Raw genomic sequence first — 24901 nt, forward strand, 5'->3', positions numbered from 1 at the left:
CAGCTGTGTATTGCGGAGATTCAGCGCACCTGAGACACCAAGACAGGAGAAGGTGCAGAAGCAGAGTGTCGGGGAACAGGACCGAGGTGAGTATGTGTTCTTTTTTTTTTAGTTATGTATGTGAGATGTTTAGCTGCACATTGGGAGGCTATGGGGGTCTTACTGTGGACATGGGGGAGGCTATGGGGGTCTTACTGTGAACATGAAGAGACTATGGGTGTCTTACTGTGGACATGAGGAGGTTTTGGGTGTCTTGCTGTGGACATGATGAGGCTATGGGTGTCTTACTGTGGACATGGCGAGCCTATGGGGGTCTTACTGTGGACATGGGGGAGGCTATGGGGGTTTTACTGTGGACATTGTGAAGCTATGGGGGTCTTAATGTGGACATGGAGAGCCTGTGTGGGCCTCACATGCAGGACATGGGGAGGTTGTGTGGGCCTCATATGCAGGACATGGGGCGGCTATGTGGGCCTCATGTACTGTACATGGGGAGGCTGTGTGGGGCTCATATGCTCAATATTGAGTGATAATTAATATTATTATATTAATAATTCTATGTACTGTATATACTAATATTAAGCTTTATTCATTGAAGCCTATTGGTTCAGCCCTCCACAACAGTCATAGTCTCTCATGTGGCCCCTTGGGAAAATTAATTGCCCACCCCTGATCAATGTGATATATACAGTACATTATCTATATAATATACTTAATGTCTACTATTGGGGCCTCTTAACTTTGGGATTCCCAGGGTCACTCACTGACCAATTTGTCTGTTTGTTTGTACGTTGGATTCCTTTTATCTATGTCCATTTTATCTTTTTGTACTTTAAAAAGGTTTTTAAACTTTATTAACATATTACTGTTCTTTACTCCAGTCCTGGCACATATTTTGCATTGGGATTCTATATACGGTATATTTAAGTTCATTATTGGGCACCTTACCCCATCTAGGATTACACAATTTCTGGTCTTTTTACAAAATAAAATAATCACCATATAAAGTTGACCTATGACTTCAGGGACTTGGCTGTAGTCAGCATTAATTCTGTATTACATGGGTCCTGACTATGGGACTAATAGCACATTTCTAGTGGGAGAAAAGCATTGAAGACCAGAAATAACACATGGCATAACATGGTATTACATGGAGGCCACACACATTGGCAAAGCTAAGTATTTACATTCAAAAGGCCTTATGATGCTTTTAGCTCTGGTGATTAGACCTATGGACGGGCCAGGTTTACCATCTGATCTACAGGCGCAGGTTGATTATTCATATGTCACTGAAGAATGCTGTGTCAAATATATTAATGCACACTTCCTAATAAATTTGGTGCCTTGAGGCCTTTTAAGGAGTTTCTTGTTCATGTGACATCATTCGGCCACGAAAACCGTGGAAAAAAACAAGCCTCATACAAATGCATGTTTAGAAATTTAAAGGATTTGTGCTCTTGAAGTATTCTTGAACCTAAAAGAAAAAATAAATATATAAATACGGTAAGTAAAAACGTGTCACTGGTTCCCAATCACAAGCAATAAGATATTAGCACCAAAGACAAAGGAGGTATAACAGCAGTCAAAATAACAACAGGTCCAAAAGTAATACACAGAACCACTCATCAGGTGAACATTTTTATTAAAATGACAGAAACGTTTTAGTTCCAAATAAAACATGAAAAGAAAAAAAAATAAGTACAACCATCCTCCCCAAACTATTTGTTCTATATATAATAAAATGTATGTATAGGGCAACAATTACCGTAGTGGAGACGATGAATTCACAATAGGGATGTTGTAATTGTACATTTTAATTATTGTTTTTTAGATGCAAAACAACGGGGTGAAATCTCAGCTGATTTTTATTTTAAGAACGGAGACTTTTTGTTCCATTTAGAAAATAAGTGAGTAATTTATATGGAGACAGAAACCACAGGACAGCAATGAACTGGTAACATTCGCTGTCTTTTTAATTCACAGATTTAATTATAGAGCATGGAAGTTGGCTCTATCAGCTACCTCCTCTTGTCACTGGGACACAGACCCAAATTTTCTTAATAGCATGTGTTAATATTATACATTTAGAAGAACGGTCCTTCCTCTCATCATCTATTAATACAGTAGTTCTTAAAGTATGGACATTTAATAACGCTAATTTTAATATGTCCATCTTTACCTTTATGCAGATTTTGTTGTGGACTCCAGTTTCACACAAATTTTTTTTTCGAGAACATACATTATATATGTTTTTTGCGCTGTAGTTTTGAATGATACTATTCATTTTGCCATATGATGTACTTAACACAGGAAAACAAATTCTAGTTGGGGTGAAACGGTCAAAAGATAATTCTGCCAATTTTTTTTTTTTTTACGGCATTTATTGAGTGGTAAAAATAACATGGAAATATGATTTCTCAGATCACTATGATTACGGCGATACTGAATTTGTATAGATTTTTTTAATGTTAGTGGATACAAAAATTTGAGCTTTGTACGAAAAAACTACTTTTTTGCCGTTTTCATTGATACAATTTTGGGGTCTATATGACTTTTTGATCACTCTTTGCAGTAGAGATTGTGCCACGTAATGGAGCTATTTCACTGTCAGAGGCTAACTGTGATATTTCAATGGTTAAACAGCAGCAATTGGAGCTAGGTAAGCTCATGAGCCTGTTCCATAATGCCACACTCAACACAGGACATTCTAGTACATGCTGTGTTAGGAAGGTGTTGACTAAGGCTACGTTCACATTTGCGTTGTGCGCCGCAGCGTCGGCAACGCAACGCACAACGCAAACAAAAACGCAGCAAAACGCATGCACAACGCTGCGTTTTGCGACGCATGCGGCCTTTTTTTGCTTGAGTTTGGACGCACAAAAAATGCAACTTGTAGCGTCCTCTGCGCCATGACGCGTGTGCCGCAGGGACGCATGCGTCGCAAAACGCAAGTGCAACGCATGTCCATGCGCCCCTATGTTAAATATAGGGACGCATGCGGCGACGCTGCGGCGCAGAACGCTAATGTGAACGTAGACTAAGAAGGTTCATACATAGCATGCTTTACAGCTGTGACCATGAAGTCTATAGAGAAAGTGCTTTTCTTAGGGAAATAATACATAAGCCAAAATAAGTTTAAAGATTCTCATTAAATAAGATAGAGAACATAGTTACTAATTCTTGGATGAGAAAATGTAACCCCAGGTTTTAAAATGCTTGAGGTTCCAGATTTGTGGATTCAGTGGATTCAGGAACCCTCACCGATACTTATAGTCCATTGTCAGTGGAACTAGAAATCTCAACTCAAATGAATGGAAATTTGGGAAACCTCATAGTAAGAGCATTCACAATAACAGTGTCGTACAGTCAGGCCCATAGTGAATGAGATCGCAGAGGGTGAAACAACAAATAATAATAAGAATAATTGTTTGCTTCTTTTTAAAATGTGCTGGAGAAAAATGAAAGGGGTCATTGATGGGGGGCATTATTCCACTAAGGGAACCAGGATCGGGGACATTATACCAGGATGGGGCACATTGTTATAGGATGGGTCCCAGAATGGGGAGCGTTATTACTTAAAGGGCCCAGAATGGGGGGCCTTATTACTGGAAAGGGTCATGATGGGGACGGTACTATTGGAAGAGGCCCAGGATGGGGAAGGTTATTACAGGAAGGAGCCAGGACGTGGGAAATTATTACATGCGGGATGAACACGCATGTGTTTATAGGATCTAGAATGCTATAAGGTCTATACATCTGACCAATATGCAGGTGGGGGCCCAGATTCAAATTTTGCACCGATGCCCAACAGACCCTATTTATGCCACTGTTATACATTAGATACTATCAATATTTATGGGTGCAAGGTTGACAGATACTATTGCAACTGAGACTTGGGAGACTTTGCTTAGTAAGACCCCCCCCCCATACAGTCATCCTTTTGTTATATACTTCATTACCATACAACTCTTTTAAGGTCTGGTATAAACTTTAGACCATGAGTATTGCACTGCTACAAGCAATACACGCCCTGTATACTGTCCTGACTGTAAGGCCTTTATGGTAAGCTCTGTATTCAGGCAACAATCGGAAAAAAAGTAATGAATGCCTTGATGAACCATTGCTGTAAAGCCATAGTGTCCCAGAACACCTTTTAAATATTGCCAAGTATAAAATTGTATTCAAATGTGCATCAAAGGGAAATAAAATAAAACCTTTAAAATTATTATACTTCAAAGAGGACCTGTCACTCGCCAAAAATAATTTTAACTAGTGTAAATGCCGCTGTTCTTCTGAATCTGCTGTCATTTTTTATTCCTGCGCCTTTCTCTTACTGAGATATATCCTTCTCATCACGGATATATGTCTTTTAGCCCATGTTCATGCATTCAGTATTTGGTCAGTATTTTACCTCAGTATTTGTAAGCCAAAACCAGGAGTGGGTGATAAATACAGAAGTGGTGCAAATGCTTCTATTATACTTTTCCTCTGATTGTTCCACTCCTGGTTTTGGCTTACAAATACTGAGGTAAAATACTGACCAAATACTGAACGTGTTCTAAGGTCTCATGCAACAAAACATTGGATCGCACTCAGACCAGTGTCAGTCTATAGGGCTGTGCACATGTCCGATCTATTCCTCGGACAGAATCTGTCTGAGGAAAAAATTGCAACATGCCTGAGTTGGATCCAATTATGGGATCACACTCGACTATGCAAGTCAATGGGTCTGTGGAAGACATTGGACTGCTTGCGGATGACATCTGAGTGCAGTCCGATTTTAACAGACTTACAGAATGGAGAAGATGAAGAAAATCAGATCACACTACTGTGATCTCACACTGATCAGAGACTGATTAGAATGTGATTAGCATAATCGGCATGATTCTCTGGGATGAGAGAATATATGCTCATGTGACCCTAGCCCTAAACCAACTGGGTGTGGTCATCAAAAAGACAGCCACAGAGAAGAGTTGGGGATCACACCAACTTGGATTAAAACACTAGACTCATCTATAGTAGAGAAAGGGCCATATTTCAAAAAAGAAAAGAAAGAAGATTTTTTTAAAGGAAATCTGTCAGCAGGTTTTTGCTACCTTATCTGATAGCAGCATGATGTAGGGAAAGAGAAGCTGAATCCAATGATGTATTACTTAGATTACTGGATGCAGCCGTTCTCACACAATTGGAGCTTTCAGTTTTAGAATGAAGCTGAGCTGAGGAAGCTAACCCTGCCCACACCAGGCTCTGTATATACAATGTCCACAGACAGTAAGCTGCCTATCACAGGAGGGGGCGTGACTAGACTAGTCTGCAATGATAATCTCCTAGTGATAAAGCCTTCACAGTTAGTAAACAGCAGCACTTTGACAAGTGACACATCTCTGAATTCCGTGTTTCAGCCTATATCTCCTGCTGTCTTCAGATTACTTAGCAAAAACCTACTGCCAGATTCCCTTTAACACACTGGTAAGGAAAGTCACTTACTGTATTTGTGAAAAGCAATGCTGTCTAATTAAGAAATTACTCTTACCTCTTCAGAATTAAAATGAGATTCAAAATCAGAACTCAACATTGCTCTCTTGAACACGTCTGTAGCCACTTGCTTTGCTACGTCTGATGTCACCTGTAAATGTATAACCATTATATACATCACTGGTCATTCTTAATGACATTATGTGAATGGAAATATGGCCTAATTCATTCAAAGTGTATATAGCCCCCCAAAAATCCACTATGATATTCGGTTCCTTGTTTTCCACATCATTCCTTGCTTTATATCCAGTGTCCAGTCACTACTTAAAAGTCAAACTCAAGGATTCACAAATTTACGTTTTACAAAGTAGTACGCACATGGTGAAGCATAGCTTATAGTGCAGTTATTCAGTGCATGGATAACTTACCTATATTATTTCAGGATGGATATAGAGAATGAAGATATTTTTTCTTTTCAGAAAATGTCACTTCCTGGGCGCAGTTTGCTATATACAGTATATATATATGTATATATATATATATATATATATATATATATATATATATATATATATATATATATATATATATATATATAAATATATATATATATATATATATACATATATATATATATATATATATATATATATATATATATATACTGTGTTCCAAATTATTATGCACAAAGAGTTTAGGAGTGATAAGGTTAGAATTTTTTTGTTTGTCATTTAAACTCATTGATGGTGATGTGTGTCAGGGCTCTTTGCATCACTGAAAGCAATTGCAGATACCTGTGCAAATTAGTTTGGCAGGTGTGTCCAAATAAAGGCAAGAGTACTTAAGAAGGCTGTTCCACATTATTAAGCAGCCTACATTTTTTGCCAAAATGGGAAAGAAAAAGGATGTGTCGGCTGCTGAGAAGCAACAAATTGTGGAGTATTTAGGTCAAGGCATGACTACAATCAACATTGCCAAGACACTTCATTGTGATCATCGCACAATCAAGAAGTATGTAGCTGATTCCCAGCACACACGTGTGCGTGCTGGTAAGGAAAAATTGAGGACTCTTTCCAACAGGCAATTGCGTAAGGTTAAAAGAGCAGCTGCAAAAATGCCTTGTCATAGCAGCAGACAAGTTTTTGAAGCTGCTGGTGCCTCCAACGTCCCCAGAACAACAAGATGCAGGGTCCTTCAGAGGTTTGCAGCTGTGCGTTAGCCATCCTGTCGACCACCTCTATCCACTGCACACAAGCAGAAACGGCTCCAGTGGGCCAAACGATACATGACGACTGACTTCCAAACTGTTTTGTTCACCGATGAGTGCCGCGCAACGCTCGATGGTCCAGATGGATGGAGTGGAGGATGGCGTTGATGGACACCCCATGAAAACACGGCTATGGCGCCAACAAGGAGGAGGTGGAGTAATGTTTTGGGCTGGAATCATGGGGAGAGAGATTGTCGGCCCCTTTATGATCCCTGAAGGGGTAAAGATGAACTCCATAATCTATGTGGAGTTTCTAAAACAACACTTCCTGCCATGGTTCAAGAGGAAGAACCGTGCTTTCCGCAGCAAGATCATTTTCATGCATGATAATGCACAGTCTCATGCTGCAAAAAACACATCTGCATCTCTGGCTGCTATAGGCATAAAAGAGGACAAACTTATGGTGTGGCCACCATCTTCCCCTGACCTCAACCCCATTGAGAACCTCTGGAGCATCATCAAAAGGAGTGTCTATGATGGCGGGAGGCAGTTCACATCTAAGCAACAGCTCTGGGAGGGTATTCTGTCCACATGCAAAACAATTGAAGCAGAAACCATCCAAAAACTGACAAATTCAAAGGACGAGAGAGTTCAGAAGCTTCTTTCGAACAAGGGGTCCTATGTGCAAATGTAACATCACTTAGAATAAAGTTTTCACTTGAAAACTGTTTGATTTCATTTTGTAATAAGCTGATAATGCTTATAACTTCACAACTGACCATTATTTGTTCAAAATAAAAAAAAAAAAAGGTTGAAAATTCTGCTGTGCATAATAATTTGGAACATGCATTTTGAGTGTTTATTTATTTTTTTTAAAAAGATACTGTTTTCATAGACAGTTTGTTCCAAAACATTGCAATTATACTAGAATAGTAGATGACTGGAAAATAACAATGACTGCAATTCAGATAGGTAATTTAGAGAAAATATGAGGAAATATTATTTGCATAATAATTTGGAACACAGTGTATATATATATAGTGCTTTACTTGCCTTCTTTGGGTCCAGCGCTGAGTCTCCACTGCTGCTCCCGTTTTATTGGCTTTAGATCTGACGACACGCCAATAGCCTATCAGTGAACTCAGCGGCTCTGCCTTTGTAGAAGGAACTCCCCGATTAGACCTCAATGACTGAATGCCAATGTGACGTCAACACCAGTAGTGGACACAGATAGAAAAGTATATATAACAGAATATGGGCCCTTTGCAGTCCAATAGCTCATCATAATGCACAATTGCGTCTGCTTTGGAGGTAGAAGTGGCCCCCTTACCTCTTAGGCCCTTGTGCACCAATGGTCAGTGCTGCGGCTAATATCAAAGGCTGAGAACAGTGACAGAGACAGACCTGAATCCGGTGAGGATGAGTAAAGATATTTTAGGGGTGGTTTCTAACAAACTGAGCCCGATGACAGGGATTTTTTTTGAAAGGGAAGAACCCCTTTAACTCTTGTTTTTGCTCAAGTCTACAATAAAGTTGTTATATTCCAAGTTCTGCTCTGTTAAATTTACAAAAAAAGGCAAATATAGTCTGGATTATTAAATCCCACGCCAAACTGTGGACAGGATGGATGAGCTGGAATAAATTATTTGACATTTTTATTCTTGGTAGTAATGTTGAATTCTTATTCTTGGTAGTAGTTATGTGCATCTTAAAATGATTCAGTAATTGTTGGGGAAAACAACATAGAAGTACAAGACTTAAGCATGGTATTTATGCTAGGAAGATCATAAAGACGTTTCAATACTACATAATAGTTAATTTATACTAGATATACTTTTATAATTGTTCCTATTTAGGGAAATTGAAATTCCATGAAGTTAAAGTCACATAATGAGAAATAATTCATTCTGAGAAAATACCTCACAGACTTTCATTAGCGTTCAGAGTAACACATTTCAACAACATATAATTTTTGCTACATGGTAATCAAAACAGATAAACACTTTTTTCACAGAAATTCTGAAATGATCACCCATTTAAAGGGAACCTGTCACCAGTAAAAACGCTATTAATCTGCAGACACGGGCTTAAACTGCAGGATAACAGGGCTATGAATCTACCCGGTGCCTGCACATAGCTGAACGCTGCTGGGAGAAAATGAACTTAATCCCCCCATCCCCATGGGCGCGGGTTCACTCATCACTCTGAGAATACAGAACAGCGGCTGTAACCGTACCCCCAGCCCTGGCTGACAGCCGGCCCCAATCCAGAGCGACTGTCAGTCAGGGGCGCGGTTACAGCCGCTGTTCTGTATTTTCAGAGCAGCGCCGCCCCATGGCTGAAACCGGGGAGAATAAAGTTAATTTTCTCTCCACATCCTTCGACTGCGTGCATGCGCCGGGCAGGTTAGTAGCGCTGTTAGCCTGCATATTAACCCCATAGCTGCAGGTTAATAGTGATTTTTCATGTGACTTTAAGGTCAATTAGAGACACAAAGGAAGAAGTAAAGCGATCTAGTACCAAAGCAAAAAGGGTAATAAAATAAAATGTAAAATTGAGTGGAAATAGCTCAACATGATAGAAGACTGATGATGAAGCAATGGGCAAGAGCTGTGTCCCCAGCCTGTTATTCAGGAGCCACATGGTTCATGGGTCCATAATGTGTGGTTCACAGTTGTCTGCTAGCTCTGTGCATTAGCATGATGTCTAGCAAACAGCTATAAAGAGAAGGTCTTAAGATGGTCACTTTTCTGAGTAGCCCTGCAAAGAAGAACAGATCTTGATGCTCATATACCGGCAGGGGAATGGGGTGGAGCTAAATATGTTGAGCTAGAGATAGGAAAATACTGCAAGTATCTCAGTAAATTAGAATAATTAACAAAAAACACCTGCATAGGCTTCATAAGCGTTTAAAAAGGTCCCTTTGTCTGTTTCAGTAGGCTCCACAATCATGAGGAAGACTGCTGACTTGACAGATGTCCAGAAGGCAGTCAGTGACATACTCTACAAGGAGGGTAAGCTGTAAGGGGGTGAAGAGGAAGAAAAGCCCAAAGGAGGTTGCTTTCCCTGCTCCTTACCTGGAAACACTTAACCGGACAGCTGGGTTGCTGGGGGGAAGACTTTCTGACCTGGACAGAGGGGACCAGGTGATTGCTGGGGGCAGAGGGGAAGAAGAAGGGGCGGTGGTCCAGAAAAAGCGCGCTAGAAAGAGGGGACAGCGCGCAAAAGAGAAAGCAGGCTACAGTGCTGCGCTCCCCGAGAGAGTGCTCCCCGTGAGGGCACTGAGGCTGAGATATGAGCCATAGTGGAGGCTGGATGTGATGGTGTGAATCAGAAGCCTCCATGATAAGAGGAGACTTTTCCCCTGACAGTGCAAAGACAGTGACCCGAGCATGCAGCCCCTGTGACCGCAGTGACAAGCTGAGACCCCCCGAGTGTCACAAGTAAACCGTCCAGTGTGTGTAGCATTGCTACTGGAGAGAGACTGTCAGCTTAACATATAGAGACTTATGCAGCAGCGTGGTTGGTCTACTTCCTGCTTCCAGTTTCACCCAGAGAAGAAACTGCAAAGATTTAACTCTGAAGTTTCCAGTTCCCAGGAGACAGAGGAGAGACTTCAGAGTCTGCAAGTGCCGCTGTTTCTTGGCACCTACGTGGGAGAAGACAACCCTACAAGCAAGTCCTCATCAGACTGATAAGTTGCAAGAACTCTCGTTAACCATTCCCAATCCGCTTAACTGTTTCATAGCTTCAGTTAGCTTGTTGTGTATTGTTATACTGTTTGCTTTATCTCTTCTAACCCCCTGTTTTCTCCCTGCGAGGAGAATCTCACTCCTGTTAATAAATCCCCCTCAACAGTTGGTCTGTCTGTTCCGTAGTGACATACTCTACCCTGCACTTTATTACAAAACCACAAAAGGTCATTACTAAAAAAGCTGGCTGTTCACAGAGTTCTGTATCCAAGCATATTAATGGAAAGTTGAGTGGAAAAAAAGTGTGGTAGAAAAAGGTGCACAAGCAACTGGGATAACCACAGCTTTGAAAGGATTAAGAAAAGGCCATTCAAAAATTTTGGGGAGATTCACGAGGAGTGGGCTGCTGCTGGAATCATTGCTTCAAGAGCCACCACACACGGACGTATCCAGGACATGGGCTACAAGTGTCACATTCCTTGTGTCAAGCCACTTATGACCAATAGAGAACACCAGAAGCATCTTACCTGGGCCAAGGAGAAAAAGAACTGGACTGTTGCTCAGTGGTCCAAGGTGATGTTTTCAGATGAAAGTAAATTTTGCATTTCATTTGGAAATCAAGGTCCCAGAGTCTGGAGGAAGAGTGTAGAGGCCACAATCCAAGCTGCTTGAGGTCTAGTGTGAAGTTTCCACAGTCAGTGATGGTTTGGGGAGCCATGTCTGTTGTGAATTCTGTTTGTGGGCTCCCTCTGGTGGCTACTGGTGGTACTGGTTGACTTCTGTCTTTTATCTCCTGTGCACCTGTTCCCATCAGGAAATGGGAGTCTCCTATATAGTCTGGCTTCTCAGTCATTTACTTGCCGGCTATCAATGTTACCAGAGCTCCTCTGTTACTTGCTACCTGCTCCAAGTCTGCTGATTCAGATAAGTTGGATCATCTGTACCTTTTGTGAAAGTTTTGTTCAGCGTCCATTTGGATCAGTTGTACCTTTTGTCCAGCGTGCATTTATATGAATCTTGCTGCTGGAAGCTCTAGTGATCCTGAAATGACTTTAAACTCCGGTATTAACTCATGACATCGGAGTGGTCATTTCAGTTCACTACTGATACCGGAGTTGGATCACTAGAGCTTCCAGCAGCAAGATTCATATAAATGCACGCTGGACAAAAGGTACAACTGATCCAAATGGACGCTGAACAAAACTTTCACAAAAGGTACAGATGATCCAACTTATCTGAATCAGCAGACTTGGAGCAGGTAGCAAGTAACAGAGGAGCTCTGGTAACATTGATAGCCGGCAAGTAAATGACTGAGAAGCCAGACTATATAGGAGACTCCCATTTCCTGATGGGAACAGGTGCACAGGAGATAAAAGACAGAAGTCAACCAGTACCACCAGTAGCCACCAGAGGGAGCCCACAAACAGAATTCACAACACATGTCATCTGCTGATGTAGGTCCACTGTGTTTTATCAAGACCAAAGTCAGCGCAGCTGCATGTGTTGCAGCTGTCGAACAGCCGGGAGACAAGCAGCCGCGGGGACTAGAACATATTATCATACAACATTATCTGAGCACGTTTGTTCATCACTAAGAAACATCATTAGTCAATTATTCCCCTCTCCTGCTAGTAATTATCACTTATGCAAAATTGTGTCAATATGTTTCTATGATGATATCACCAGTTCACACAGAAGCATCCTAAGAAGCTGTCAGTGTCTATGCCGCTTATCATGTCAAGCGGTCAGCCACATTTGTGATAGTGAAAGGGCATGAGGAGTAAGATACCAGACACCAAAACTATCTATTCAGAAGCTGTATGTGCAGGTAGGTCCAATTCACACGTTCAGTATGTAGTCAGTATTTTACATCATGAAGTGGTTTTCTGAAGAAAACAAGTTATCACGTATCCACAGGAAGGGTGATAACTTATTAATTGGTGGTGTCACGGGAAGCCTAGGTAGGCAAGAGCTAATAACCCAGGCCCCTGCGATTTCCCTCAACTCTGGGAAACCCTGACTGACCCTCTCCCAGAGTTTACACTGATGGTGTGCATGTCTGGGCCTCCATCCTCACCCTGTCTCCTGTTTCAACCCTAGGCTGAAACCTCCACCCACCACCCAGTGAAGAGACCACACACCAATACCCACAGTTAGCACAGACAAGGATAACAGAAAATATGCACCACGCCGCAGTCACACAGGAATACACTATAAGTGCACAGGGCAAAACAAATACAAATAAAGGAAGGAGAAAATATGACAAAGCGAAATACACCACCAGATACGATACTCCTTCTCCTAGACCACCACTCCAGACCGAGATAACCAAGCACAAGACAGAAGCTATAATCGGCGACGCCCAATGTTCAGAAGAACTATTTAAAGGCAGTGGGCGTGACCCAGCTTCCAATCCGAGCACCAGCTAAATTATCCCCGGACCAGCTAGATAAAATCTAGCCGACGCCACTGAGCGCATAGTGGACAAAAGCAGAATTACCGCTGTCTGTCGAACGCCCTAGTATGAACAGCGTCCGACATGACAGTACCCGCCTTCTACGAGGGACCCCAGGGCCCTCACGACTTATAGGACCCGGCTTGTCCGGATGGCGGCGGTGAAACATACTGACCAGCCGATCCGCATGAATGTCCGAGGCTGGTACCCAAGACCTCTCCTCAGGCCCATAACCACGCCAGTGTACCAAGTACTGTAAAGTGCGGCGCACTACACGAGAGTCAACCACCTTGGAGACTTCAAATTCCAAATTACCATCCACCAAGACTGGAGAAGGCATCGGTGTCGCGTCCCCAAGACCCACCATCTTTTTTAGCAACGATCTGTGGAACACGTTGTGTATCTTATACACCGTAGGAAGCTCCAATTGGTACGCTACTGGGTTAATGACGGCGGTGACCCTAAATGGACCAATAAACCTAGGACCCAATTTAAGGGATGGTATTTTGAGTCTTATGTTTTTTGTGGATAACCACACCCAGTCATCCACACTCAGGTCCTGACCTGGCACACGCCTACTGTCAGCCACACGTTTGTACCTAGCACCCACGCTCAGCAGGCGCTGTTTAACTCTCCTCCAGACTGATGACAGTTGTGCTCCTAACTGGTCTTCCTCCGGGACGCCGGAAGAGCCTCCCTGACTCAAAGTACAAAATTGAGGATGTAGCCCGTAAACACAAAAAAACGGAGACTCCCCAGAAGACTCCTGGTGGTGATTATTGATGGCAAACTCAGCCAAAGGAAGGAATGTCGACCACTCCTCCTGGTTGTCAGAAACAAAACAGCATAAGTACTGCTCCAAATTTTGGTTCATACGCTCGGTCTGACCATTTGACTGAGGATGAAACGCCGAAGAATGAGACAACTTGATCCCCAGCCGTGAGCAAAACGCTTTCCAAAATTTTGCCACAAACTGAGTACCTCTATCAGAAACGATGTCAGACGGAACCCCATGAAGTCTGACCACCTCCTGCACAAATACCTGAGCCAGAATCTTAGCGTTAGGCAACGAAGGCAAAGACACAAAGTGCAACATTTTTGAGAACCGATCAACAATCACCAAAATGACCGTGTTCCCAGCTGAGGAGGGCAAGTCAGTGATAAAATCCATGGAGATCTCCATCCATGGCTTACTAGGTACCTCGAGAGGAAGTAGTGTGCCAACAGGACGGGAACGGGGCGTCTTAGCCCTAGCGCACGTGGTGCAAGCTGACACGTATGAGACCACGTCCTGTCGGATTTTGGGCCACCAAAACTGATGTGACACCAACTCCAAAGTACCCCTGACCCCTGGGTGGCCAGCCAGGACAGCATCATGATGCTCCGCCAAAACCTTTAAGCGGAGATGAAGCGGTACAAACGATTTGTTGATGGGAAGCTCAGATGGTACCTCCTCCTGGGCCTCGACAATCTCAGCCTCAACCTCGGTTGTGAGAGCCGAAACCACAACACCCTTTTGGAGGATGGGTACCGGATCTTCCCGAGGTTCTCCCCCCGGAAAACACCTGGACAGAGCATCCGCCTTAGGGTTTTTAGACCCAGGTCTGTAAGTAACAACAAAGTTGAACCGCGTGAAAAACAATGCCCCGCGAGCCTGCCTGGGAGATAGACGCTTGGCAGACTCCAAGTAAAGCAAATTCTTATGGTCGGTAATAACAGTAACCTGATGAACCGACCCCTCCAAGAAGTGTCGCCATTCCTCAAAGGCCAACTTGATTGCCAACAACTCCCTGTTGCCGATATGGTAGTTACATTCGGCAGACGACAGTTTCTTGGAGAAATAGGCGCAAGGATGCAAATTGCTCAAGGATGAGCCTTGTGACAACACCGCCCCCACACCAACCTCAGACGCATCGACTTCCACGACAAAAGGTTTCGATACGTCTGGCTGCACAAGAATGGGGGCCGAAACAAAACTGTTCTTAAGAAATTCAAATGCGCGCACAGCAGCCTCAGGCCAAACGGAGAAATTGGTACCCTTTTTAGTCATGTCAGTTAGCGGTTTAGCAATGATAGAAAAATCTTTGATAAACTTCCTATAGTAGTTAGAAAACCCAAGGAACCGCTGAAGTGCTTTTAGGTTATCAGGCCGTTCCCAACGCAACACCGCTTGCACCTTAGCGGCGTCCATTTTAAACCCAGAAGCAGACACAATATAACCCAAGAAAGGCAACTCCTGAACCGAAAATACACATTTCTCAAGTTTTGCATAGAGCTTATTCTCTCTGAGAAGCTGTAACACCTGCCTGACATGATCAAAATGAGTATCACGGTCGCAAGAATATATGAGAATGTCATCTAGGTACACAATAACAAATTTCCCTAAAACATGCGAGAACACATCATTTATGAAATGTTGGAACACTGCAGGTGCGTTTGTCAACCCAAATGGCATCACCAAATTTTCAAAATGACCCTCAGGGGTATTAAAAGCCGTCTTATGAGGTTGTACGCCCCCCTGAGGTCAAGCTTGGTAAACCACTTAGCACCTGCCACCTGGTTGAACAAATCTGGTATCAGTGGCATAGGGTATGGATCACGAACCATAATCTGGTTTAACTCCCTGAAATCCAGACACGGGTGTAGTCCGCCATCTTTCTTCTTTACGAAGAAGAACCCCGCTGCCACAGGCGAGGATGAAGGCCTGATGTGCCCTTTGCTCGAACTTTCAGCAATGTAATCCTTTAACGCTTGTCTCTCCGGACCGGAGATGTTAAACATCCTTGCTTTAGGCAATTTGGCCCCTGGATTAAACCTGATAGTACAGTCATAGGGGCGATGTGGTGGCAACTCTGAACAACCCTTCTCAGAGAACACATCCGAAAAAATCCAGAAGTGACTCAGGAACGCTTGAAGACATAGCAGACACACATGTGGCCAGGCAATTCTCCTGGCAGAATTTGCTCCACTGAATTATGTCCTGAGTTTTCCAGTCAATAACCGGGTTGTGCATAGACAACCATGGAAAACCCAAAACCACCTGTGCAGGAAGATTCCTGAGCACCTTACATGTAACCTGCTCGAAATGTAGAACCCCAATGTGGAGTTTCACCTCAGCTACAAACTCAGTAATCTCCCCCTGTGGGAGAGGAGCAGCATTGATGGTGACCACGCGGATAGGATGAGGCAGTTTTTCGATCCTAAAACCGGCTGTGCGCGCAAACTCCTCATCAATGAGATTTGTGGCAGAACCACTATCCACAAAAACAGTGATTGGCAGCTCTCTGCCAGCGACAATAATTTTGGCAGGGAGCATGCATTGAGAAACCACCATGGAGGATATGCATAAGCTCAGATTGGTCTCCTCCACACCCTCTGAGCTTAGAAGTTTTCCACCGTTGCGTTTTTCTTAGACAGCAGAGGACAAATGTTAACAAAATGACCAGTTTTACCACAGTAAAAACAGGCTCCCTGCTTCTTGAGCACAGGGGCTCGATGCTTAACATGTGACACCCCTGCGATTTGCATAGGCTCCGTGGGCTCACCTGCAGCAACCTCACGTGAACCTAAACCCTCTCCCATAGGTGACGTCTCATGCTCCCCCTGACGCAAACGGCAATCAATGCGGACAACAAGACTCTTAGCGGAATCTAGAGAAGCAGGAGTCTCGTACATCAGGAGGGCTTTTTTAACCCTTCCAGAAACCCCATGAATAAACTGACTCCACAGCGCGGGGTCATTCCACTGTGTGTCGACCGCCCAGCGGCGAAATTCAGAACAGTAATCCTCTGCAACACGCTCCCCCTGGCGAATAGCGCGTATCTTAGATTCTGCTAGAGCCATTCTGTCAGGATCATCGTAAATGTGTCCAAGAGCAGAAAAAAAACTCTCCTCTGAGTTAAATGCAGCAGAATCAGAAGGCAAAGAAAACGCCCATGCCTGAGGATCCCCGTTTAGTAATGACAACACCAGACCCACACGCTGAGCCTCATTACCTGAGGAGATCGGGCGCATACGAAAATATAGTTTGCAAGTTTCACGAAAAGTAACAAATTTACTGCAGTCCCCAGCAAATCTTTCTGGTAAAGGAAACTTAGGCTCAGCAACTCTACCTGTCGCTCCAGCTTGCACATTAGATACTGCTAGTCCCTGTTGCTGCACTGCCCCCCTCAACTCAGTGACCTGTAGGGACAGCGCCTCCAACTGGCGGGTTATGGAAGTCATGGGATCCATGGAATTCAAATAATGTTGGCCGATTATAATGTCACGGGAAGCCTAGGTAGGCAAGAGCTAATAACCCAGGCCCCTGCGATTTCCCTCAACTCTGGGAAACCCTGACTGACCCGCTCCCAGAGTTTACACTGATGGTGTGCATGTCTGGGCCTCCATCCTCACCCTGTCTCCTGTTTCAACCCTAGGCTGAAACCTCCACCCACCACCCAGTGAAGAGACCACACACCAATACCCACAGTTAGCACAGAAAAGGATAACGGAAAATATGCACCACGCCGCAGTCACACAGGAATACACTATAAGTGCACAGGGCAAAAAAAATACAAATAAAGGAAGGAGAAAATATGACAAAGGGAAATATACCACCAGATACGATACTCCTTCTCCTAATCGGCGACGCCCAATGTTCAGAAGAACTATTTAAAGGCAGTGGGCGTGACCCAGCTTCCAATCCGAGCACCTGCTAAATTATCCCCGGACCAGCTAGATAAAATCTAGCCGACGCCACTGAGCGCATAGTGGACAAAAGCGGAATTACCGCTGTCTGTCGAACGCCCTAGTATGAACAGCGTCCGACATGACAGGTGGGTATCTGACTACTAGGATTCACACCTTCTGGCAGAACAAGGCAATTTTCACCCCATTAGAATGGAGCTGCAGTGCATGTGCCTGAGCACGGCTCCAATCATTCCCAATGGGGCCGCCAAGTGCTGCGCTCAGCATTTTCCATCAACTCCATGGAGAATGGAGCAGTGGTTGGAAGTCTGTCTGACATGCTGTTCCATTTTATAATGGCAATAAGTTTCCCATCGGGGACTAAAATTCCCCAATCTTCCAATTGGTGTGGAGTCCAGCGCCGGGATGCCTACAGATCAGTGGACTATCACCTACCTTATGGATAGAAGATAACTTGTTTTCACTGGAAAACCTGCTTAACTCTACATTGATTGTTTTCTTATTTTAAATTGTCCAAATTTTAAAACTTTTTTATAATTCAGTTACTAAAATACTAATTTATAAAACTCAGAAAACTGTGCTTTAAATAGAATAAGCTACAATTGTCTATTTTTTAATTAGTTCTTTGCTTTTTTCAACTCTACATTGTATTTTTTCTTCTCCCAGGTGATAATTAATATTTCAATCATTCAATGTTCTCTTGCTGTAATAGACTGATTTAGTAAATTTGTTATTGCGAGTAATTTTACAATTCAGATTGTGATGTACAGTATCTGAAGCATTTCACGTGTGTTATGTCGTTAAATAAAAGCACATGTATCAAGCGGTGGTTTCCTTCACAATAGACGATGGCACGTTGTAAGCCGGGTACAAGATCTTTTCTCTTGTTCTGTACGATGTGTATTGTTTTGGACTCCAAAATCATAATTCTGTAATATTTGAATGTCGCCCGCTTATGTACTAGATTGATTTTGGGCAGCATTAGCAGAAGATATTTGTATTTGGCTGTAACTTCCAACAGGAATTGGTTTGGTTCTAGTATCACATGTATATTGTTATCTTGGATTTAACAAGCGAGTTCATAAAATGACGAAATTCATTGTGATGTGAGTTTCTTTCCCAAAGTTCATCCACACAGCTGCCTAAAGCTTTCCATGAGATATGAAACTTTAGCTTACCAAGGGATCAATCAACAGACCTCTGCCGGTGAGTGGTGGTTGTGTACTGCCCTCCGAGCCGATGCCTCCTGGCTTCCACACTTTTTATCCTGCAATGTTCCCACTATCATATAAGGGGGTCTTTTACATCCCCATTGATAATCTATCAGCAATTGTCATTAATTTTCTTTCTCTAACCTCCACTCTCAACCTTCCACAACTTACTAACTATCCTACGCATGAAGATCGGAGTACAATGGACCTGGTCTTCTCATGGCTCTGCTCAGTGCATGATCTTACTAACTCTACCCTTTCTCTTTCTGACTGCTTTGTATGTTCTGACCTTCTCTGTCAATAAAAGTCACCCCACTCAGGACACCCCCCTTACCATGCTTACAGAAATCTAAGGGTTATCAATAATCGAGCAACTTAAGAACAACCTTCATCATTGACCCCAAGCTCCTCCAGCTCATTTCCCAACTCAGCTCTGAAATATTATAAACAAACACTGGAAAGTGCCCTTGATGAAGCTGCCCCTTATTCCCCCAGAACACTCTTGCACAGACAGCATCATCCGTGGTAAGCAGGTTTTCTCCAGCGCAGCTCCTGGTGTGCTGAACGTTTATGGAGAAAATCTTTTTTGGTTGAAGGTTTCATCCATTAAAAGTTTATGCTTAAAACAGACAACTCTGGTTTTGGCTTTCATATACTGCTTTAAAATACTAACCGAATACTGATAGTTAGAATGTGGCCTAATCTTATCACTCTTACACGCAAAGAACTCCATAGTTCTGTAACACCCTACATCTTCATCCTCAACTGTCAACCAGCCTACCCATCCACTTAATTCTGCTAATGACCTAAGACTAAGGGTACCGTCACACAGTGCCATTTTCATCGCTACGATGGCACGATCCGTGACGTCGCAGCGTCGTATGATTATCGCTCCAGCGTCGTAGACTGCGGTCACACTTTGCAATCACGGCGCTGGAGCGATGCCAAAGTCCCCGGGTAACCAGGGTAAACATCGGGTTACTAAGCGCAGGGCTGCGCTTAGTAACCCGATGTTTACCCTGGTTACCAGCGTAAACGTAAAAAAAAGAAACAGTACATACTTACATTCCGGTGTCTGTCCCCCGGCGTTCGGCTTCTCTGCACTGTGTAAGCGACATAGTCGGAAAGCAGAGCGGTGACGTCACCGCTGTGCTCGCTTTCCGGCCGGCAGGCGCTCACAGTGCAGAGAAGCTGAGACGCCGGAGGACAGACACCGGAATGTAAGTATGTACTGTTTGTTTTTTTTACGTTTACGCTGGTAACCACGGTAAACATCGGGTTACTAAGCACGGCCCTGCGCTTAGTTACCCGATGTTTACCCTGGTTACAAGCGAACACATCGCTGGATCGGTGTCACACACAACGATCCAGCGATGTCAGCGGGTGATCAAGCGACGAAAGAAAGTTCCAAACGATCTGCTACGACGTACGATTCTCAGCAGGGTCCCTGATCGCTGCTGCGTGTCAGACACTGCGATATTGTAACGATATCGCTAGAACGTCACGAATCGTACCGTCGTAGCGATGAAAATGGCACTTTGTGACGGTACCCTAACATCCTCTATAATTACAAACCTCTCACACCTATTTCCAGGACTTCTCTTGTGCTGCACCAGTATTGTTGAGTGCACTACCCCAGACAAGCTACTTAATTCCCAGTATCCACAGTTTCAAGCAAGCCCCAAAAACACATTTCTCTAGACTAGCCCATCACCTCATCTCACTAATTTACCTATCCGCTTCTCTCTTTCCACACACTCAGTAGCACTTTTTACCTGGAGTTGTACAGATAGCGACTGCTGGTGACTGGTTCATGCACCGCTATTTGTTAGCCCCTATTTGTTATACTAATGGCTAGACCTTACATGACAAGCACTTTATTTAACCTTTTGTGTTACTCCTATTCTCTCATAGATTGTACACTTGCAAGAAGGGTCCTGAGTCTGACTCCTCTTGGTATGTGTTGACTATGTGTTATGTAATGTTTGTACAACTATCCTCTAAATTATAAAGTGCTGCAGAACATGTTGGCACTATAGAAATAAAAATTATTATTATTATTATTATTATTATTATTGTTATATTTTGAGTTTTTGAGTACACTGTTTTATAATAGGTTGGCATCAAATGCACATGTACTGGACTTGTGATTGCAAAAAAAAAATTAAAAATACACAAATTCTGCAAATTCCCACCAGCTAATGAAGCACACGTGTTTCTATCATTGAGTGTTGTGGCTGCCAAAAGTATAAATTGTACCGAAAAAATAACAGGTCCACAAAATCTACTTAAGACATGAACAAATGTTCCAAACAAAGAAAAAAAGTTTCTTTGAATTGCAATAAAAAGCTGATTGACACAACTGATTACAGAGGATTTCATGCAAGGAGAGATGGAATGGGTTCAGTTAAAACTGTCCGCAGAATTGATGCTTTGGGTGGGGGCTCTTAGTAATAATAATGTATCAATTGGAGAAACATGATCCAAAAACTTGAGGATTCCGAGATGGTGGAGATTAGCCGCATACAGTGTAGTTCAAAGGTTCAAAGACCAGAGATGAAAACAAAAGCACAGGAACAGAATGTAATAAGTGTTTTATCAAATACTAGAGTCATGTGCAGGAATATGGTCCATAATGTACGTGAACCAGCTCATACTAGGCAAATCAACATTTGTATTGTTCCTGTCTTAAATTGTCAAATCACCAGAACAATGCATATTTATTTTTTTACTGTATTTTCATCTTCACGTGGAGTTACACTTGCGTGTTCTTTTGCAAGAGAACAACTTTACAAGTGACTATATGGTAAGGGTGAAACACAGGAATGACTTCTAAAGGGTTATCCAGGACTACTGTTTTTTTTTACCATGCGCCTAAAACCAAACAGGGAAGTAGTTGCTAACAGAGGCAACTACCTGTCTGTTCTACCTTGCACAGAGCAGTCATTGACTTTTCCTGCCAGTAAGTCAGTTGCTCCACGTCAACAAAGAAGCTCTTCTTCTTCTGGCTGCTCTGTCGATGGGGCGTGACTGCAGGACTGCAGACGTCATGCTGATTGACAGCTGGCTCCCCACAGTTAGGTGGCTAGAAGATGGCTTTCAATCAGCATGCCGTCAGCAGTCACATTCCATCAAAAGAGAAGAGCAGATAAGAAGCCACTGCTCTGTCGATTTTACATCAATGAAAGCCACTAAGTAGCCGTCAAGAGCGGTCTGTGACTGCTTTGTGCAGAAATCAGAGCCAGGCACAACAGACAGGTAGGTAGCAACCACCTACCTGTTTTTTTTTCTACCATGGGAAAAAGCTTAATACACCCTTTAAATATTACTATTTATGTACTTAGTAAGAAAAGGCTCATCATAGACACTTTAACCCCTTAAGCCCCGAGGGTGGTTTGCACGTTAATGACCGGGCCAATTTTTACAATTCTGACCACTGTCCCTTTATGAGGTTATAACTCTGGAACGCTTCAACGGATCATGGCGATTCTGACATTGTTTTCTCGTGACATATTGTACTTCATGTTAGTGGTAAAATTTATTCGATATAACTTGCGTTTATTTGTGAAAAAAACGAATATTTGGCGAAAATTTTGAAAATTTCGCAATTTTCCAACTTTGAATTTTTATGCCCTTAAATCACAGACATATGTCACACAAAATACTTAATAAATAACATTTCCCACATGTCTACTTTACATCAGCACAATTTTGGAACCAAAATTTTTTTTTGTGACGGAGTTATAAGGGTTAAAAGTTGACCAGCAATTTCTCATTTTTACAACACCATTTTTTTTTAGGGACCACATCTCATTTGAAGTCATTTTGACGGGTCTATATGATAGAAAATACCCAAGTGTGACACCATTCTAAAAACTGCACCCCTCAAGGTACTCAAAACCACTTTCAAGAAGTTTATTAACCCTTCAGGTGTTTCACAGGAATTTTTGGAATGTTTAAATAAAAATGAACATTTAACTTTTTTTCACACAAAATTTATTTCAGCTCCAATTTGTTTTATTTTACCAAGGGTAACAGGAGAAAATAGACCCCAAAAGTTGTTGTACAATTTGTCCTGAGTACGCTGATACCCCATATGTGGGGGTAAACCACAGTTTGGGCGCATGGCAGAGCTTGGAAGCAAAGGAGCGCCATTTGACTTTTCAATGCAAAATTGACTGGAATTGAGATGGGACGCCATGTTGCATTTGGAGAGCCCCTGATGTGCCTAAACATTGAAACCCCCCACAAGTGACACCATTTTGGAAAGTAGACCCCCTAAGGCACTTATCTAGATGTGTGGTGAGCACTTTGACCCAACAAGTGCTTTACAGAAGTTTATAATGCAGAGCCGTAAAAATAAAAAATCATATTTTTTCACAAAAATTATCTTTTCACCCCCAATTTTTTATTTTCCCAAGGGTGAGAGAAGAAATTGGACCCCAAAAATTGTTGTGCAATTTGTCCTGAGTACGCTGATACCCCATATGTGGGTGTAAACCATTGTTTGGGCCCAGGGCAGAGCTCGGAAGGGAAGGAGCGCCATTTGACTTTTCAATGCAAAATTGACTGGAATTGAGATGGGACGCCATGTTGCATTTAGAGAGCCCTTGATGTGCCTAAACATTGAAACCCCTAACAAGTGACACCATTTTGGAAAGTAGACCCCCTAAGGAACTTATCTAGATGTGTGGTGAGCACTTTGACCCAACAAGTGCTTTACAGAAGTTTATAATGCAGAGCCGTAAAAATAAAAAATCATATTTTTTCACAAAAATGATCTTTTCACCCCCAATTTTTTATTTTCCCAAGGGTAAGAGAAGAAATTGGACCCCAAAAATTGTTGTGCAATTTGTCCTGAGTACACTGATACCCCATATGTGGGTGTAAACCATTGTTTGGGCGCAGGGCAGAGCTCAGAAGGGAAGGAGCGCCATTTGACTTTTCAATGCAAAATTGACTGGAATTGAGATGGGACGCCATGTTGCGTTTGGAGAGCCCCTAATGTGCCTAAACATTGAAACCCCCCACGAGTGACACCATTTTGGAAAGTAGACCCCTTAAGGAACTTATCTAGATGTGTGTTGAGCACTTTGACCCAACAAGTGCTTCACAGAAGTTTATAATGCAGAGCCGTAAAAATAAAAAATCATATTTTTTCACAAAAATGATCTTTTCACCCCCATTTTTTATTTCCCCAAGGGTAAGAGAAGAAATTAGACCACAAAAGTTGTTGTGCAATTTGTCCTGAGTACGACGATACCCCATATGTGGGTGTAAACCACTGTTTGGGCGCATAGCAGAGCTCAGAAGGGAAGAAGCGCTATTTTACTTTTCAATGCAAAATTGACTGGAATTAAGATGGGATGCCATGTTGCGTTTGGAGAGCCCCTGATGTGCCTAAACATTAAACCCCCCCACAAGTGACACCATTTTGGAAAGTAGACCCCCTAAGGAACTTATCTAGATGTGTTTTGAGAGCTTTGAACCCCCAAGTGTTTCACTACAGTTTATAACGCAGAGCCGTGAAAATAAAAATTATTTTTTTTTTTCACAAAAATGATTTTTTTAGCCCCCAGTTTTGTATTTTCACAAGGGTATCAGGATAAATTGGACCCCAAAAGTTGTTGTCCAATTTGTCTGGAGTACGCTGATACCCCATTTGTGGGGAGGGACCACTGTTTGGGCGCATGACAGAGCTCGGAAGGGAAGGAGCGCCATTTGGAATGCAGACTTAAATGGATTGGTCTGCAGGCGTCACGTTGCATTTGCAGAGCCCCTGATGTACCCAAACAGTACAAACCCCCCACAAGTGACCCCATATTGGAAACTAGACCTCCCAAGGAACTTATCTAGATGTGTTGTGAGAACTTTGAACCCCCAAGTGTTTCACTACAGTTTACAACGCAGAGCCGTGAAAATAAAACATATTTTTTTTCCCACAAAAATGATTTTTAGCCCCCCAAATTTTTATTTTCCCAAGGATAACAAGAGAACTTGGACCCCAGAAGTTGTTGTTCAATTTGTCCCTAGTACGCTGATACCCCATATGTTGGGGTAAACCCCTTTTTGGACGCACGGGAGAGCTCGGAAGGGAAGGAGCACTGTTTTACTTTTTCAACGCAGAATTGGCTGGAATTGAGATTGGACGCCATGTCGCGTTTGGAGAGCC

At 42.8% G+C, this 24901-nt stretch overlaps 1 protein-coding gene across 1 annotated transcript in view; it reads right to left on the minus strand.

The window, feature by feature from the left end:
• Positions 1–423: 423 nt before the first annotated feature.
• LOC143800062 (uncharacterized) overlaps positions 424–24901 on the minus strand; it is a 97621-nt gene continuing 73143 nt past the window's right edge. The window contains exons 5-6 of the mRNA XM_077281174.1: positions 5534–5626; positions 424–1474 (exon numbers count right to left, since the gene is read on the minus strand). Of these exons, the coding sequence (XP_077137289.1) occupies positions 1433–1474; positions 5534–5626 (135 nt within the window). The 3' untranslated portion in view covers positions 424–1432. The remainder of the gene's footprint in view (positions 1475–5533; positions 5627–24901) is intronic.

This window comes from Ranitomeya variabilis, chromosome 1 (genome assembly GCF_051348905.1).
Source record: "Ranitomeya variabilis isolate aRanVar5 chromosome 1, aRanVar5.hap1, whole genome shotgun sequence".
In the NCBI taxonomy this organism is placed as follows: Eukaryota; Metazoa; Chordata; class Amphibia; order Anura; family Dendrobatidae; genus Ranitomeya; species Ranitomeya variabilis.